This window comes from Coregonus clupeaformis, chromosome 1, assembly GCF_020615455.1.
Source record: "Coregonus clupeaformis isolate EN_2021a chromosome 1, ASM2061545v1, whole genome shotgun sequence".
NCBI classification, from domain to species: Eukaryota; Metazoa; Chordata; class Actinopteri; order Salmoniformes; family Salmonidae; genus Coregonus; species Coregonus clupeaformis.
In genome coordinates, this window is record NC_059192.1 from 17,263,447 (window position 1) to 17,283,245 (window position 19,799).

The 19,799-nt window shown below is 44.2% G+C and overlaps 1 protein-coding gene across 1 annotated transcript in view; it reads right to left on the reverse strand.

Moving 5' to 3' along the window:
* LOC121577743 (protein sidekick-2-like) overlaps positions 1–19,799 on the reverse strand; it is a 242,162-nt gene that overhangs the window by 207,527 nt on the left and 14,836 nt on the right. Inside the window, exon 2 of the mRNA XM_045207986.1 lies at positions 3,750–3,856. Coding sequence (XP_045063921.1) covers positions 3,750–3,856 — 107 coding nt within the window. The remainder of the gene's footprint in view (positions 1–3,749; positions 3,857–19,799) is intronic.

A 19,799-nucleotide genomic window follows, 5' to 3' on the forward strand; every position in this document is an offset into this window, starting at 1 on the left:
TACTAAGGAGGGGAGTACTAGAACGGGAGTACTAGAAAGTGGAGTACTAGAAGGGGAGTAGTAGGGAGTACTAGAGAGGAGAGTTCTAGGGAGTACGGAGGGGAGTTCTAGAAGGGGAGAACTGGTGAGGGGAGTACGAGAAGGGAAGTACTGGGAGGGGAGTACTAGGGAGGGGCGTACTAGGAAGGGGACTACTAGAAGGGGAGTACTAGGGAGGGGAGCACTAGGGAGGGGAGTACTAGAAGGGGAGTACTTTGGAGGGGAGTACTAAGGAGGGGAGTACTAGGGAGGGGGTACTAAGGAGGGGAGTACAAAGGAGGGGAGTACTAGAAGGGGAGTATTAGGAAGGGGAGTATTGGAAGGGGAGTACTAGGGAGGAGAGTACTAGAAGGGGTGTACTAGAAATGGAGTACTAGGGAGGGGATTACTAGGGAGGAGAGTACTAGGGAGTACTAGGGAGGAGAGTACAAGGGAGTAGTAGGGAGGGGAGTACTAGAAGGGGAGTACTAGGGAGGGGAGTAGTAAGGAGGGGAATACTAATGAGGGGTGTACTAGAAGGGGAGTACTAGGAAGGGGAGTACTAGAAGTGGAGTACTAGAAGGGGAGTACTAGAAGTGGAGTACTAGAAGGGGAGTACTAGATGGGGAGTAATAGGGAGTACTATGGAGGGGAGTACTAGAAGGGGACTACTAGGGAGGGGAGTACTAGGGAGGGGAGTACTAGGAAGGAGAATAATATGGAGTACTAGGGAGGAGTTTACTAGGGAGCGGAATACTAGGGAGTACTAGGGAGGAGAGTACTAGGGAGTAGTAAGGAGGGGAGTATTAGAAGGGGAGTACTAGGGAGGGGAGTACTAGAAGGGGAGTATTAGGGAGGGGAGTACTAGGGTGTACTAGGGAGGAGAGTACTAAGGATAACTAGGGAGCGTAGTTCTAGGGAGGGGAGTACTAGGGAATACTAGGGAGGGGAGTACCAGGGAGTAGTAGGGAGGGGAGTACTAGAAGGGGAGTACTAGGGAGGGGAGAACTAAGGAGGGGAATACTAAGGAGGTGTGTACTAGAAGGGGAGTACTAGGAAGGGGAGTACTAGTAGTGGAGTACTAGAAGGGGATTATTAGATGGGGAGTACTAGGGAGTACTAGGGAGGGGAGTACTAGAAGGGGACTACTAGGGAGGGGAGTACTAGGGAGGGGAGTACTAGGAAGGAGAGCAATATGGAGTACTAGGGAGGAGTTTACTAGGGAGTGGAAAAATAGGGAGCACTAGGGAGGATAGTACTAGGGAGTAGTAGGGAGGGGAGTATTAGAAGGGGAGTACTAGGGAGGGGAGTACTAGAAGGGGAGTATTAGGGAGGGGAGTACTAGGGAGGAGAGTACTAGGGTGTACTAGGGAGGAGAGTACTAGGGATAACTAGGGAGCGTAGTACTAGGGAGGGGAGTACTAGGGAATACTAGGGAGGGGAGTACCAGGGAGAAAATTACTAGGGAGTACTAGGGAGGGGAGTACTAGGGAGGGGAGTAGTAGGGATAACTATGGAGCGGAATAATAGGGAGGGGATTACTAGACGGGGAGTATTAAAAGGGGAGTACTAATAATATAATAATAATATGCCATTTAGCAGGCACTTTTATCCAAAGCGACTTACAGTCATGTGTGCATACAATTTTACATATGGGTGGTCCCAGGGATCGAACCAACTACCCTGGCGTTACAAGCGCCATGCTCAACCAATTGTGCTACAGAGGACTACAAGAAGGGGAGTACTAGGGAGGGGAGTACTAGAGAGGGGAGTACTAGAAGGAGAGTACTATGGAGCACTAGGGAGGGGAGTACTAGGGAGCACTGGGGAGGGGAGTACTAGGGAGCACTGGGGAGGGGAATACTAGAAGGGGAGAACTAGGGAGGGGAAAACTAGGGAGGAGAGTAATAGGGAGTACTAGGGGGAGTACTGTAAGAAGAGTACTAGGGAGGGGAGTACTAAAATTGGAGTACTAGGGAGTACTAGAGAGGAGAGTACTGGGAAGTACTAGGGAGGGGAGTTCTAGAAGGGGGGTACTAGGGAGGGGAGTGCTAAGGAGGGGAGTACTAAGGAGGAGAGTACTAAAAGGGGACTACTAGAAGGGGAGTACTAGGAAGGGGAGTACAAGATGGGGAGTACTAGGGATTACTAGGGAGGGGAGTACTAGGGAGGGGAGTACTAGGGAGGGGAGTACTAGGGAGGAGAGTACTTAGGAGGGGAGTACTAGGGAGTACTAGAGAGGAGAGTACTGGGAAGTACTAGGGAGGGGAGTTCTAAAAGGGGGGTACTAGGGAGGGGAGTGCTAAGGAGGGGAGTACTAAGGAGGAGAGTACTAAAAGGGGACTACTAGAAGGGGAGTACTAGGAAGGGAGTACTAGATGGGGAGTACTAGGGATTACTAGGGAGGGGAGTACTAGGGAGGGGAGTAATAGGGAGTGGAGTGTTAAGGAGGGGAGTACTAAAAGGGGACTACTAGAAGGGGAGTACTAGGAAGGGGAGTACTAGATGGGGAGTACTAGGGATTACTAGGGAGGGTACTAGGGAGGGGAGTACTAGGGAGGGGAGTACTAGGGAGGGGAGTACTAAGGAGGGGAGTACTAAAGAGGGGAGTACTAGAAGGGGAGTACTAGGAAGGGGAGTACTAGATGGGGAGTACTAGGGATTACTAAGGAGAGGAGTACAAGGGAGGGGTGTACTAGGGAAGGGAGTGCTAAGGAGGGGAGTACTAAGGAGGGGAGTACTGGAAGGGGAGTACTAGGGAGGGGAGTACTAGGGAGGGGAGTACTAGGGAGGAGAGTACTAGTGAGTACTAGGGAGGGGACTACTAGAAGGGGAGGACTAGGGAGGTGAGTACTAGAAGGGGAGTACTAGAAGGGGAGTACTAGGGAGGAGATTACTAGGGAGGAGAGTACTATGGAGGGGAGTACTAGAAGGGGAGTACTAGAAGGGGAGTGCTAAGGAGGGGAGTACTAGGGAGTCGAGTACTAGGGAGGAGTGTACTAGAAGGGGTGTTCTAGGGAGGGAAGTACTAGGGAGGGGAGTACTAGGGAGGAGAGTACTAGGGAGTACTAGGGTAGGGGACTACTGGAAGGGGAGTACTAGGGAGGGGACTACTAGAACTTCAACCTGGGTTTATAGATACATATTAAAAACTATCTGGTTCAGTCGGAGATGAACAGATGTTGTTGTCAGTGAAGGGAATAAAATAAGTGGCAGTCATATTATAAAACAACAGCACAACACAATCATTCTAATGAGAGGGTTGAGTGGAACAGCTGTCCGGGGGACAAAGGCTCAGTAAATGACATGCAGGTAGATATTTTATCCCCTGATGCAGCTGGCCCACTCTCCCACTGCTCCAGCAAAGGGAACCTGTCTGGATACACTGTCACACTCTTTACTCGACAGGCAGTGTATCTTCAGGATACTCACATACACTACCTGCAATCCAGTTGGTTTCACTTGCACACACACACACACGCACGTGTACACACACACACACTTGCACGCACACACACACAAACAAATGCCAATTCAGGAATTTATTTGAATTTAAAATTCAGAAATCTCAAAACTTTTAAATAAATAGCTTCTACTTTTCAGTTTATTGAAAAGTCATTGATTATTGAATTGTTATTTTAGTTTACTTCCTGAATTGACCTATTATTCAAATTGAGCCCAACCCTGACACACACATACACACACACACACACACAGTCATAGTCACTTACATGCGACCTGTACTTCAGTCCTCCTCTGTAGTAAAGCTCCTACACGGTTTCTGACGATACATCGGTAGAGGCCAGCATGGGAACGGTCCAGGGAGGGAATCAGGTACCTGCAAAACACACACACATTACATACATTAACACAAACTCATCAGACAGTTGGAACACACACGATACACACATCAATCGAAATGAAGCAAGCTTTATGCAACAACTATTTGTCTGAACACACACAATACCCCAACATGACTGGAGCACAATACCCCAAAATAATTGGAGCACCTACCCCAACATGACTGGAGAACAATACCCCCACATGACTGGAGCACTACCCCCACATGACTGGAGCACCGTACCCCAACATGACTGGAGCACAATACCACAACATGACTGGAGCACATACCCCAACATGACTGGAGCACAATACTCCAACATGACTGGAGCACAATAGCCCCACATGACAAGAGCACTACCCCCTCATGACTGGAGCAAAATCCCCCCATTGACTGGAGCAACATACCCAAAATTGACTGGAGCACTATACCCCAACATGACTGGAGCACAATACCCCCACATGACTGGAGCACCATACCCCCACATGACTGGAGCACCATACCCCAACATGACTGGAGCACAATACCCAAACATGAAAGGAGCACTACCCCCACATGACTGGAACACAATACCCAGAAATGACTGGAGCACAATACCCCAACATCACTGGAGCACTTTACCACAACATGAAAGGAGCACTACCCCCACATGACTGGAACACAATACCCAAACATGACTGGAGCACTATACCCCAACATGACTGGAGCACAATACCCCCACATGACTGGAGCACTATACCCCTACATGACTGGATCACAATACCCCCACATGACTGGAGCACAATACCCAAAAATGACTGGAGCACTACCCCCACATGACTGGAGCATAATACCTCCACATGACTGGAGCACAATACCCCGACATGACTGGAGCACAATACCTCCACATGACTGGAGCACCGTACCCCAACATGACTGGAGCACTATAAACCAACATGACTGGAGCACGATACCCAAACATGACTGGAGCACAATACACCAACATGACTGGAGCACAATACCCCCACATGACTGGAGCACAGTAAACCAACATCACTGGAGCACAATACCCCCACATGACTGGAGCACAATACACCAACATGACTGGAGCACTACCCCCACATTACTTGAGCACAATACCCCCACATGACTGGAGCACAATACCATAACATGACTGGAGCACCTTACATTACTGGACCACAATACCCCCACATGACTGGAGCACTATACCCCTACATGACTGGATCACAATACCCCCACATGACTGGAGCACTATACCCCCACATGACTGGAGCACTTTACCCCAACATGACTGGAGCACATTACCCAAACATAACTGGAGCACTACCCCCACATGACTGGAGCACAATACCCAAAAATGACTGGAGCACTACCCCCACATGACTGGAGCATAATACGTCCACATGACTGGAGCACAATACCCCGACATGACTGGAGCACAATACCTCCACATGACTGGAGCACCGTACCCCGACATGACTGGAGCACTATAAACCAACATGACTGGAGCACGATACCCAAACATGACTGGAGCACAATACACCAACATGACTGGAGCACAATACCCCCACATGACTGGAGCACAGTAAACCAACATCACTGGAGCACAATACCCCCACATGACTGGAGCACAATACACCAACATGACTGGAGCACTACCCCCACATTACTTGAGCACAATACCCCCACATGACTGGAGCACAATACCATAACATGACTGGAGCACCTTACATTACTGGACCACAATACCCCCACATGACTGGAGCACTATACCCCTACATGACTGGATCACAATACCCCCACATGACTGGAGCACTATACCCCCACATGACTGGAGCACTTTACCCCAACATGACTGGAGCACATTACCCAAACATAACTGGAGCACTACCCCCACATGACTGGAGCACAATACCCAAAAATGACTGGAGCACTACCCCCACATGACTGGAGCATAATACGTCCACATGACTGGAGCACAATACCCCCACATGACTGGAGCACAATACCTCCACATGACTGGAGCACCGTACCCCAACATGACTGGAGCACTATAAACCAACATGACTGGAGCACCGTACCCAAACATGACTGGAGCACCATACCCCCACATGGCTGGAGCACCATACCCCAACATGACTGGAGCACAGTACACCAACATGACTGGAGCACAATACCCCCACATGACTGGAGCACAATACCCCCACATGACTGGAGCACAATACACCAACATGACTGGAGCACTACCCCCACATTACTTGAGCACAATACCCCCACGTGACTGGAGCATAATACCCAACATGACTGGAGCACAATACTCCAACATGACTGGAGCACAATACCCAAACATAACTGGAGCAATACCCCCACATGACTGGAGCATAATACCTCCACATGACTGGAGCACAATACCCCCACATGACTGCAGCACAATACCTCCACATGACTGGAGCACCGTACCCCAACATGACTGGAGCACTATAAACCAACATGACTGGAGCACAATACCCAAACATGACTGGAGCACCATACCCCCACATGACTGGAGCACCATACCCCAACATGACTGGAGCACAGTACACCAACATGACTGGAGCACAATACCCCCACATGACTGGAGCACAATACACCAACATGACTGGAGCACTACCCCCACATTACTTGAGCACAATACCCCCACATGACTGGAGCATAATACCCAACATGACTGGAGCACAATACTCCAACATGACTGGAGCCTTTACCCAAACATGACTGGAGCACAATACCTCCACATGACTGGAGCACAATACCCCCACATGACTGGAGCAACATACCCCAAATTGACTGGAGCACAATACCCCCACATGACTGGAACACTATACCCCTACATGACTGGAGCACAATACCTCCACATGACTGGAGCACAATACCTCCACATGACTGGAGCACAATGCCACGAGAGAGAGCGAGAGAGAGAGAGAGAGAGAGAGAGAGAGAGAGAGAGAGAGAGAGAGAGAGAGAGAGAGAGAGAGAGAGAGAGAGAGAGAGAGAGAGAGAGAGAGAGAGAGAGAGAGAGAGAGAGAGAGAGAGAGAGAGAGAGAGAGAGAGAGGGGAGAGAGAGAGAGAGAGACAGAGAGAGAGACAGACAGAGAGAGGGCTGACAAAAACCTCCACATCTATTCCAGAGTGTTACTAATGCAGTCCCTGGAGAGATGAAAACAGCAACATCAGCAATGCAGGTTTTATGTACACATCCACCAGCCAACAGCACACCCACATCCTCCCTATGACCTTGAGTTCACTGTTAGCCCCATGGAGCTGCAGTACCTACTCCTCCCCATGTGGGGGCAGCCTATCACATCATATTCAATACCATATCTTAGCAGGACGGAGTAATAATATCAACGTAATGATAGAGCACTAACACTTGATAAGTCATCATGCTCTTTGAGTCTGGCTGCAGAGAGTACAATGTATTCCATGAAGGCAGGGGCTATCACACAAGGAAATTACCATAAAAGGAGAAATGCAGAGAAAGCATCAGGACTCTCCGTCTCGATGTGTTTGAATCTGGAATCAAACACAATGGCTGGGTCTTTGGTCAGGGAGCCAGACTCCACTACACCAAAGGGACATCGCTTTCCTTCGGTCTATTATATTTCACTACTTTCTGTCCTATAGTGAGGGAGTGTCTGGTCTATTCATTTTCCCACACAAACTCTTAGTGTGCGAACGTCTAAGAGGAAAAAGGGACTTTTATGTCGACAATCGGGTAACTTGTGGTACTGCAACTCTCTTCTTGGAGCAAGACTGAAGTTACACCATGCCAACAATATGGGAGCTGTTCACAATGTCTGTATAGCTCTGGTATTTCAGAAGCACATAACAGACCCATCTTCAGAAGCACGTAACAGACCCATCTTCAGAAGCACGTAACAGACCCATCTTCAGAAGCAAGTAACAGACCCATCTTTAACACCCTCATGTCCTATTTTTGTTGTTGTTTTAAGTCTTCAAAACTATTTTGTTCTGCCCTGATGAGTTGTCATAACATTTAATTTACATTCAGTAACATCCAGTTAATACTGAGTTAAATTTGGTTAGATTACGTAAAAGTTACGATCTGAGCTCTGGCTCTGTAAATAGCTCCAGTAAATGAACCCCTTTTTCTTCACAGTTAACCACTTCTATACTTAGCGGTTCATGTCTGCGATCCGACAGTTAGATATAAAGTAACATAACCTGGAGACCTTGGGCTACAAATTACTGTAGTGGGAAAGCTCTCCCTGACCCTGCGGATCAATGCTGCAGAGAAAAGAGGAGCGAGACAGAGAGGGATGAGGGAAGGGAGGGAGGGAGGGAGGGAGGGAGGGAGGGAGGGAGGGAGGGGGAAGGAAGGATAGAGGAGGATAGTCTGGAGTTTCGATCTTGATGCTTTAAAAAGCTATTGACCTCAGATGGAGATCAATAGACACAATAGAGTGGGGAAGGTAAAGAGATCTGAGCAAGGAGAGAAACAGAGCAAGAGAGAGAGAGAGAGAGAGAGAGAGAGAGAGAGAGAGAGAGAGAGAGAGAGAGAGAGAGAGAGAGAGAGAGAGAGAGAGAGAGTGGGGAGGAGGAGAGGAGAGAGGGAAATAGACAACAAGCAGGCCAGCCAGACACACATCATCTGGTGAAAGAAAGGGACCAAGGTCCGTCTGGAACTGGCTAAAGAGGAACAGTTATATTAACCCTGTTGACTGCTGTGTTTCTAAGTCCACTGTCATTACTATGGGCTTCATTCACAACTATTTTTCTACATGTTCTTGTGATTTTTGGATGGACCATGGCAGCTTCTCAATTAATTGATTCCTCCTCTCTCCTCCTTGCAATGGAGAAGCAGTTACGAGGAAAGGGACCTTGGAACTTCACCTCCAATATGGTTGAAAAGGATGCAAGGAGATAGGAAACGAGGAATCGCGGAAAGACAAATTGAGATTGAGCCCTTGTCTTATGGTTGAAACATTGTCAACTCCGCTCCTCTTGATACATTTTCAATAATAATTGTATTAATCGTCAGGAAACAGCATTGTTGTTATTCCATATTCACTGTTACGCCATTATAATATTGGGATATCATATCATTTACTGTAGCAAAGGCTTTTGTGTACAGCAGGTAGACATTCAGATTGCACAGCTGAGCAGGTACTGTTAGAAACTAAAGAGTGGTCAACAGAGGGTCAGGAGGAGGGAGGGAGGGAACGAGGGAGGGAGAGGAGGAGAGGAGGAAACATTGATTGACAGGGGACGGGGTCGATAGTGTGATGGGGGGATCAGGGGTGGGAGGAGCCGGAGTGGGCTGTAATAACCGGTCCGTAATGAGGTATCAAACCATGTTAGTGATGGAGTTAGCACGGAGCAACGCCAGCCGACTGGACTAAATTACTTCTGGTGTCTATTAATGTTAATGGACTAATTAGGAGCTAGCAGTAAGCTAGCAGTAAGCTAGCAGTAAGCTAGCGGTAAGCTAGAGCTAAGCTAGCGGCGTTAGCGAGGCTTCTTCTCGTTGTGTTCACCTGGTCAATTAAGACACGTGTCTTGGCAGCTAGCGCTAGCAAACAGAATGGGTGTTTTGTTTTTATGTAACGCAACATGCTATGGAAGTAGCATTTGCTTGAGTAACTGGTAAGGGAGAGGATTGAATCAGAGGATCCTCTGCAATGATGCTGAGATATTTAGAAAGAGAGGGGCGAGGGAGGGAGAGGGATAGGAGAGAATGCTGTGAGGAGATGTTTTGTGCTCCACAGTCTGACCTTGAGGAGGCCTGTGGAGACTTCAGTCCTCAGTCGTGAGCCTGAACCTTCAGGGTGACTTTAACCTGAGTTTTTTTTTTCTATCTCTCTCTCTCTCTCTCTCAGTTCAGTTAAATTCAAATGGCTTTATTGGCATGGGAAACTATGTTTCCATTGCCAAAGCAAGTGAAATAGATAATAAACAAAAGTGAAATAAACAATCCAAAAATAACAGAAAACATTACACTCACAAAAGTTCCAAAAGAATCAAGACATTTCAAATGTCATATTATGTCTGCAAACAGTGTTGTAACAATGTGCAAATAGTTAAAGTACAAAAGGGAAAATAAATAAACATAATTATGGGTTGTATTTACAATGGTTTTGGTTCTGTATTTGTATTTATTAGGGATCCCCATTAGATCCTCATTCATGTTAGCTTCCTGTGTACTTTTAAGGGCCAGCCATGCTGCCCTGTTCTGAGCCAACTGCAATTTTCCCAAGTCCCTCTTTGTGGCACCTGATCACACGACTGAACAGTAGTCTAGGTGCAACAAAACTAGGGCCTGTAGGACCTGCCTTGTTGATAGTGTTGTTAGGAAGGAAGAGCAGTGCTTTACTATGGACAGACTTCTCCTCACCTTAGCTACTGTTGTATCAATATGTTTTGACCAGGACAGTTTACAATCCAGGGTTACTCCAAGCAGTTTAGTCACCACAACTTTCTCAATTTCCACATCATTCATTATGAGATGTAGTTGAGGTTTAGGGTTTAGTGAATGATCTGTCCCAAATACAATGCCTTTAGTTGTGGAAATATTTAGGACTAACTTATTCCTTGTTACCCATTCCGAAACTAACTGCAGCTCTTTCTTAGGTGTTACAGTCATTTCAGTTGCTGTAGTAGCTGATGTGTATATTGTTGAGACATCATCATACATAGACACACTTTTTTCAAAGCCAGTGGCATGTCTTTAGTAAACATTGAAAAAAGTAAGGGGCCTAAAGAGCAGCCTTAGGGAATTCCTGTTTCTACATGGATTATGTTGGAGAGGCTTCCATTAAAGAACACTCTCTGTGTTCTGTTAGACAGGTTACTCTTTATCCACAATATAGCAGGGGGTGTAAAGCCATAACACATACGCTATTTACTGGTTGCCCTTTTCTTGTGGCAACAGGTCACAAATTGTACTGCTGTGATGCCACCTTGTGGTATTTCACCCAACAGATATGGGAGTTTAATAAAATTTGGAAGGAGGTTAGGAAGTACAGCTCAGTTTGCACCTCATTTTGTGGGCACTGAGCACATAGACTGTCTTCTCTTGAGAGCCAGGTCCACCTACGGCGGCCTCTCTCAATAGCAATGCTCACTGAGTCTGTACATAGTCAAAGCTTTCCTTAATTTTGGGTCAGTCACTCTCTGTTTAGGGCCAAATAGCATTATAGTTTGCTCAGTTTTTTTGTTAATTCTTTCTAATGTGTCAAGTAATTCTCTTTTTGTTTTCTCATGATTTGGTTGGGTCTAATTGTGCTGCTGTCCTGGGGCTCTGTGGGGTCTGTTTGTGTTTGTGAACAGAGGCAAAGGACCAGCTTGCTTAGGGGACTCTTCTCCAAGTTCATATTTCTGTAGGTGATGGCTTTGTCATGGAAGGGAATTGCTTCCTTTTAGGTGGTTGTAGAATTGAACGGCTCTTTTCTGGATTTTGATAATTAGCGGTATCAGCCTAATTCTGCTCTGCATGCATTATTTGGTGTTTTACGTTGTACACAAATGATATTTTAGCAACATTCTGCATGAACAGTCTCAATTTGGTAGGTGAGCAGACCCAAGACCTCACAACCATAAAGGGCAATGGGTTCTATAACTGATTGAACTATTTTTAGCCAGATCCTAATTGGTATGTCGATTTTTATGTTCCTTTTGATGGCATAGAAGGCCCTTCTTGTCTTGTCTCTCAGATCGTTCACTGATTTGTGGAAGTTACCTGTGGCACTGATGTTTAGGCCGAGGTATGTATTGTTTTTTGTGTGCTCTAGGGCAACAGTGTCTAGATGGAATTTGTATTTGTGGTCCTGGCAACTGGACCTTTTTTGGAACACCATTATTTTTGTATTTCTGAGATTTACTGTCAGGGCCCAGGTCTGACATAATCTGTGCAGAAGATCTAGGTGCTGCTGTAGGCCCTCCTTGTTTGGTGACAGAAGCACCAGATCATCAGCAAACAGTAGACATTTGACTTCAGATTCTAGTAGGGTGAGGCCAGGTGCTGCAGACTGTTCTAGCAACCTCGCCAATTGGATGATATATATGTTGAAGAGAGTGGGGCTTAAGCTGCATCCCTGTCTCATCCCCCGGCCCTGTAGAAAGAAATGTGTGTGTTTTTTTGCCAATTCTTACCGCACACTTGTTGTTTGTGTACATGGAATGTATAATTTCGTATGTTTTTCCCCCAACACCACTTTCCATCAATTTGTATAGCAGACCCTCATGCCAAATTGAGTGAAAAGCTATTTGAAGCATGAGTAGACTTTGCTTTTCAGGGTGAATACGTGGTCTGTCGTACGGTAATTTAGTAGAAAGGCAATTTGACATTTGCTCAGTACATTGTTTTCACTGAGGAAATACACGCGTCTGCTGTTAATGATAATGCAGAGGACTTTCCCAAGGTTGCTGTTGACGCAAATCCCATGGTAGTTATTGGGGTCAGCTTTGTCTCCACTTTTGTGGATTGGGGTGATCAGTCCTTGGTTTCAAATATTGGGGAAGATGACAGAGCTAAGGATGATGTTAAAGAGTTTAAGTATAGCCAATTGGAATTTGTGGTCTGTATTTTTTATCATTCCATTGAGGGTTTTGTCCTGTAATTCATTCAACATAATTTGAGAATCCAATGGGTTCTGGTAGTCTTAAATAGTTGATTCTAAGATTTGTATTTGATTATGTATATGTTTTTGCTGTTTGTTTTTTGTTATAGGGCCAAAAAGATTGGAGAAGTGGTTTATCCATACATTTCCATTTGGGATAGATATCTCTTCGTGTTGTTGTTTATTTAGTGTGTTCCAATTTTCCCAGAAGTGGTTAGAGTCTATGGATTCTTCAATTACATTGAGCTGATTTCTGACGCACTGTTTGGTCTTTTTCCGTAGTGTATTTCTGTATTGTTTTAGTGATTCACTATAGTGAAGGCGTAGGCTCAGGTTTTCTGGGTCTCTATGTTTTTAGTTGGATAGGTTTCTCAATTTCTTTCTTAGGTTTTTGCATTCTTCATCAAACCATTTGTCATTGTTATTAATTTTCTTAGGTTGTCTTTATGAAATTTTCAGATTTGATAGGGAAGCTGAGAGGTCAAATATACTGTTTAGGTTTTCTACTGCCATGTTTACACCTACACTATTACAGTGAAACGTTATGTCCAGGAAGTACTGAAAAAGGATTGAAATAGTTGTTGCCTAATTGTTTTTGGGTAGGTTTCTACACTACTTTCCTTCCATCTATAGCATTTCTTAATATTATGCAGTTCCTTTGGCTTTGATGCCTCATGGTTGAGTATTGCTCTGTTCAAGTAGACTGTGAATTTGTTGTGATCTGATAGGGGTGTCAGTGGACTGACTGTGAACACTCTGAGAGACTCTGGGTTGAGGTCAGTGATAAAGTAATCTACAGTACTACTGCCAAGGGATGAGCTGTATGTGTACCTACAGTAAGAGTTCCCTCGAAGCCTACCATTGACTACGTACAGACCCAGCATGTGACAGAGCTGCAGGAGTTGTGACCCATTTTTCTTGTCGTTTTGTCATAGTTGGGAGGGAACGCTGTCTCCTCCAGGTAGGTGTTTGTCCCCTTGTGTGCTGAGAATGTCAGGTTCTTGTCCAGTTCTGGCTTTTATGTTGCCACAGACTAGTACATGTCCCTGGGCCTGGAAATTGTTGCTCTCCCTCTCTAGGATGGATAAGCTATTTCCTGGTTTCTGCTGTGTTTCTTCTGCAGGTTTTGGTTTGCTATAAGTTTTTTCTTGATACTCCTTGGTAGTAAGAATCCTTCCAGGTAATTTTAGTCAAAATCAAGGTTGTCGGTTTGGAATTTGGATTTGGAGTGAAGGTTTTGATGTAGAGGGTAGTATCCTATATAAGTCCTTGTGAAAATAGTCCATGTTTATCTACGTTTATCCAACTCTAATTATTATAATTATAACACCCTCAGGGGTGTTTGCTCAGTCCCCTCCTATACTCCCTGTTCACCCATGACTGCATGGCCAGGCACGACTCCAACACCATTATTAAGTTTACCGACGACACAACAGTGGTAGTCCTGATTTCCGACAACGATGAGACAGCCTATAGGGAGGAGGTCAGAGACCTGGCCATGTGGTGCCAGGATAACAACCTCTCCCTCAACGTGATCAAGACAAAGGAGATGAATGTGGACTACAGGAAAAGAAGGACCAAGCACGCCCCCACTCTCATTGATGGGGCTGTAATGGAGCAGGTTGAGAGCTTCAAGTTCCTTGGTGTCCACATCACCAACAAACTATCATGGTCCAAACACAACAAGACAGTTGTGAAGAGGGCGCGACAAAGCCTATTCCCCCTCAGGAGACTGAAAATATTTGGCATGGGTCCTCAGATCCTCAAAATGTTCTACAGCTAAACCATCGAGAGCATCCTGACTGGTTGCATCACTGCCTGGTATGGCAACTGCTCGGCCTCCGACCGCACAGGGTAGTGATGTACTGGGCCAAGCTTCCTGCCATCCAGGACCACTATACCAGGCGGTGTCAGAGGAAGGCCCTAAAAATGGTAAAAGTCTCCAACCACCATAGTCATAGACTGTTCTCTCTGCTACCGCATGGCAAGCGGTACCGGAGCGCCAAGTCTAGATCCAAAAGGCTTCTTAACAGATTCTACCCCCTCTTTTACGCTGCTACTACTCTCTGTTTATTATCTATGCATAGTCACTTTAACTCTACCTACATGTACATATTACCTCAATTACCTCGACTAACTCCATACACTCTCTGACACTCTAATACACCAGAGAGAGAGAGAGAGAGAGAGAGAGAGACAGAGAGAGAGAGAGAGAGAGAGAGAGAGAGAGAGAGAGAGAGAGAGAGAGAGAGAGAGAGAGAGAGAGAGAGAGAGAGAGAGAGAGAGAGAGAGAGAGAGAGAGAGAGAGAGAGAGAGAGAGAGAGAGAGAGAGACAGAGAGAGACAGAGAGAGAGAGAGAGAGAGGTGTTCCAAAAAAGGTCTAGTTGCCAGGACCACAAATACAAATTCATCTAGACAACGTTGCCCTAGAGCACACAACAAACTATACATACCTCTGCCTAAACATCAGCACCACATATAACTTCCACAAAGCTGTGAACGATCTGAGAGACAAGGCAAGAAGGGCCTTCTATGCCATCAAAAGGAACATAAAATTCGACATACCAATTAGGATCTGGCTAAAAATACTTGAATCAGTTATAGAACCCATTGCCCTTTATGGTTGTGAGGTCTGGAGTCCGCTCACCAACCAAGAATTCACAAAATGGGAAAAACACCAAATTGAGACTCTGCATGCAGAGTTCTGCAAAAATATCCTCTGTGTACAACGGAAAAAAACAAGTAATGCATGCAGAGCAGAATTAGGCCGATACCCGCTAATGATCAAAATCCAGAAAAGAGCTGTTGAATTCTATAACCACTTAAAAGGAAGCGATTCCCAAACCTTCAATAACAAAGCCATCACCTACATAGATATGAACTTGGAGAAGAGTCCCCTAAGTAAGCTGGTCCTGTGGCTCTCTTCACAAACACAAACAGACCCCACAGAGCCCCAGGACAACAACCACAACACAATTAGACCCAACCAAATCATGAGAAAACAAAAAGAGAATACTTGACACATTGGAAAGAATTAACAAAAAAACTAAGCAAACTTGAATGCTATTTGGCCCTAAACAGAGAGTACACAGTGGCAGAATACCTGACCACTATGACTGACCCAAACTTAAGCAAAGCTTTAACTATGTACAGACTCAGTGAGCATAGCCTTGCTATTGAGAAAGGCCGCCGTAGGCAGACCTGGCTCTCACGAGAAGTCAGGCTATGTGCACACTGCCCACAAAATGAGGTGGAAACTGAGCTGCACTTCCTAACCTCCTGCCAAATGTATGACCATATTAGAGACACATATTTCCCTCAGGTTATAGAGATCCACAACAAATTCAAAAACAAACCCAATTTTGCTAAACTCCCTTATCTACTGGGAGCCATCACAGCAGCAATATTTGTGACCTGTTGCCACAAGAAAAGGGCAACCAGTGAAGAACAAACACCATTCTAAATACAATCCATATTTTTGTTTATTTATTTTCCCATTTGTACTTTAACTATTTGCACATTGTTACAACACTGTATATAGACATAATATGACATTTGAAATGTCTTAATTCTTTTGGAACTTCTGAGTGTAATTTTTACTGTTAATATTTATTGTTTATTTCACTTTTGTTTACTATCTACTTCACTTGCTTTGGCAATGTTAACATACATTTCCCATGTCGATAAAGCCCTTAAATGTAATTGAATTCAGTGAGAGCGAGAGAGCGAGAGAGCGAGAGATAGATAGATTAGATAGATAGATAGATAGATAGATAGATAGATAGATAGATAGATAGATAGATAGATAGATAGATAGATAGATAGATAGATAGATAGATAGATAGATAGATAGATAGATAGATAGATAGATAGATAGATAGATAGATAGATAGATAGATAGATAGATAGATAGATAGATAGATAGATAGATAGATGATGGACTGTCATTTATCTTTGCTTATTTGAGCTGTTCTTGCCATAATATGGACTTGGTCCTTTACAAAATAGGGCTATCTTCTGTATACCCCCCATACCTTGTCACAACACAACTGATTGGCTCAAATGCATTAAGAAGGAAAGGAATTCCACAAATTAACTTTTAAGAAGGCACACCTGTTAATTGAAATGCATTCCAGCTGACTACCTCATGAATCTGGTTGAGAGAATACCAAGAGTGTGCAAAGCTGTCATCAAGGCCAAGGGTGGCTATTTGAAGAATCTCAAATATAAAATATATTTGGATTTGTTTAACATTTATTTGGTTACTACATGATTCCATATGTGTTATTTCATAGTTTTGATGTCTTCACTATTATTCTGTAATGTAGAAAATAGTAAAAATAAAGGTGTTCTAAAACTTTTGACCGGTAGTGTAGGTCTAATAGGAGAGAGGCATTGTGCTGTGAGGTGTTGCTTTATCTGTTTTTTGAAACCAGGTTTGCTGTTTATTTGAGCAATATGAGATGGAACGGAGTTCCATGCTATAATGGCTCTATATAATACTGTATGCTTTCTTGAATTTGTTCTGGATTTGGGGACTGTGAAAAGATCCCTGGTGGCATGTCTGGTGGGGTAAGTGTGTGTCAGAGCTGTGTGTAAGTTGACTATGCAAACAATTTGTGATTTTCAACACATTAATGTTTCTTATAAAAATAAGAACTGATGCAGTCAGTCTCTCCTCAACTCTTAGCCAAGGGAGACTGGCATGCATAGTATTTATATCAGCCCTCTGATTACAATGAAGAGCAAGATGTTCCGCTCTGTTTTGGGCCAGCTGCAGCTTAACAAGGTATTTCCTTGCAGCACTGGACCACACGACTGGACAATAATCAAGATTACACAAAACTATAGCCTGCAGAAATTGCTTTTTGGCGTGTGGTGTCAAAAAAGCAGAGCATCTCTTTATTACGGACAGACCTCTCCTCATCTTTACAACCATTGAATCTCTATGTTTTGACCATGACAGTTTACAATCTAAGGTAACTTCAAGTAATTTAGTCTCCTCAACTTGTTCAACAGCCACACCATTCATTACCAGATTCAGCTGAGGTCTATAACTTAGGGAATGATTTGTACCAAATACAATGCTCTTCGTTTTAGAGATATTCAGGACCAGTTTATTACTGGCCACCCATTCCAAAACAGATTGCAACTCTTTGTTAAGGGTTTCAGTGACTTCATTAGCTGTGGTTTCTGATGCGTATATGGTTGAATCATCAGCATACATGGACACACATGCTTTGTTTAATGCCAGTGGCAGGTCATTGGTAAAGATATAAAAGAGTAGAGGGCCTAGAGAGCTGCCCTGTGGTACACCATACTTTACATGTTTGACATTAGAAAAGCTTCCATTAAAGAAAACCCTTTGAGTTCTATTAGATAGATAGCTCTGAAACCACGATATGGCAGAGTTTGAAAAGCCATAACACATACTGTATATTTTTTCAACAACAGGTTATGGTCAATAATATCAAAGACTGCACTGAAACCTAGCAGTACAGCTCCCACAATCTTCTTATTCTCAATTTCTTCTTCCCTATAAGCATGCTGAAAGTCTGTTAATTTGTTTACAGAGAAATGGCACTGTATTTGGTCAACACAATTTTTTCAAACAGTTTGCTAAGAGCTGTCAGCAAGCTTATAGGTCTGCTTTTAGAACCAGTAAAGGCCGCTTTACCATTCTTGGGTAGCGGAATTCCATTGGATTCCCTCCAGGCCTGAGTACAAAGACTTTCCTCTAGGCTCAGTGTCACGCACGTTGAAGGACGGGTCAGACCAAGGCGCAGCGTGAAATGCGTACATGTTTATTATCCAAAATAAACACACGAACAAAACAAACCAACGAAACGTGAAGTCCTACGGCTAAACACAAAACAAGCCTCCACACGGAACAAGATCCCACAACTAATGAGTGCCAACAGGCTACTTAAGTATGATCCCCAATCAGAGACAACGAGCGACAGCTGCCTCTGATTGGGAATCACACCCGGCCAAACATAGAAACACACAACATAGAATGCAAACATAGAAATACTAACATAGATATCCACACCCTGACTCAACATACAAGAGTCCCATAAGTCAGGGCGTGACACTCAGATTAAATATATGACAGATAGGAGTGGCTATAGAGTCAGATACCATCCTCAGTAGCTTTCTATCTAAGTTGTCAATGCCAGGATGTTTGTTATTATTGATCGATAACAATAATTTTTTCACCTCTCCCACACTAACTTTACAAAATTTGCAATGCTATTCTATTATTATTTATTTTTTATGCATGAATTGTTGACAATTTCAATACCTTTTGGAAACAAAACACGTTTTATAAGGAGGATGGGATCCATCCAAATCATTTGGGGTCCTGGATCCTTTCACAGCATTATAAGGCTGCGTTGAGACAATGACTTTTCAGTGACCCAAGCCCAGCTCAGTTAATCCCTACCATTGTGTCTCTGAATCATCATAATGGTTTAGCAAATGTACATTATACCAGGGGTATTGGTAGACACAATGTAAGTAACCTAATTTATGTCCCTCTAACTGCCCTGAATGCCTCTGCTGATCCTACAGCTATTGTATGCAGCAATCATGTTTCTATGAACCAGATTTATGCTGTTAGCACTGAAGCGGTGTGCCCTAGTAGGAAGTCCACTGTGTGCAGCTCACCCTGCACTAACATAAATAACATGATAATATCTACTTCTGCTAAGCTTCCCAGTAAAGCAATGAAAACAAGCAAGCATCCCAGACAAATGCTCAAAATAGCCCACGTTAACATATGAAGCTTAAGAAACAAGGTTCATGTAATTAATAACTGGCTAGTAACAGATGACATTCATATTCTGACTATCTCAGAAACTCTCTTAGACAATACCTTTGATACAGTGGAAGCAATACAAGGTTATAACATTTACAGAAAATACAGAAATGCTTGTGATTGAGGTGTTGTTGTTTATATTCAGAACCACATTCCTGTAAAGATTAGAGAGGATCTCATGTTAAATACTGTTGAATTACTATGGCTACAGGTTCATCTGCCTCACCTAAAGCCCATTCTGGTGGGAAGCTGCTATAGACCACCAAGTGCTAACAGTCAGTATCTGGATAACATGTGTGAAGTGCTTGATAATGTATGTGATATCAACAGAGAGGTATATTTTCTGGGTGATTTAAGTATTGACTGACTTTCATCAAGCTGCCCACTCAAGAAAAAGCTTCAAACTGTAACCAGTGCCTGCAACCTGGTTCAGGTTATCAGTCAACCTACCAGGGTAGTTACAAACAGCACAGGAATGAAATCATCAACATGTATTGATCAC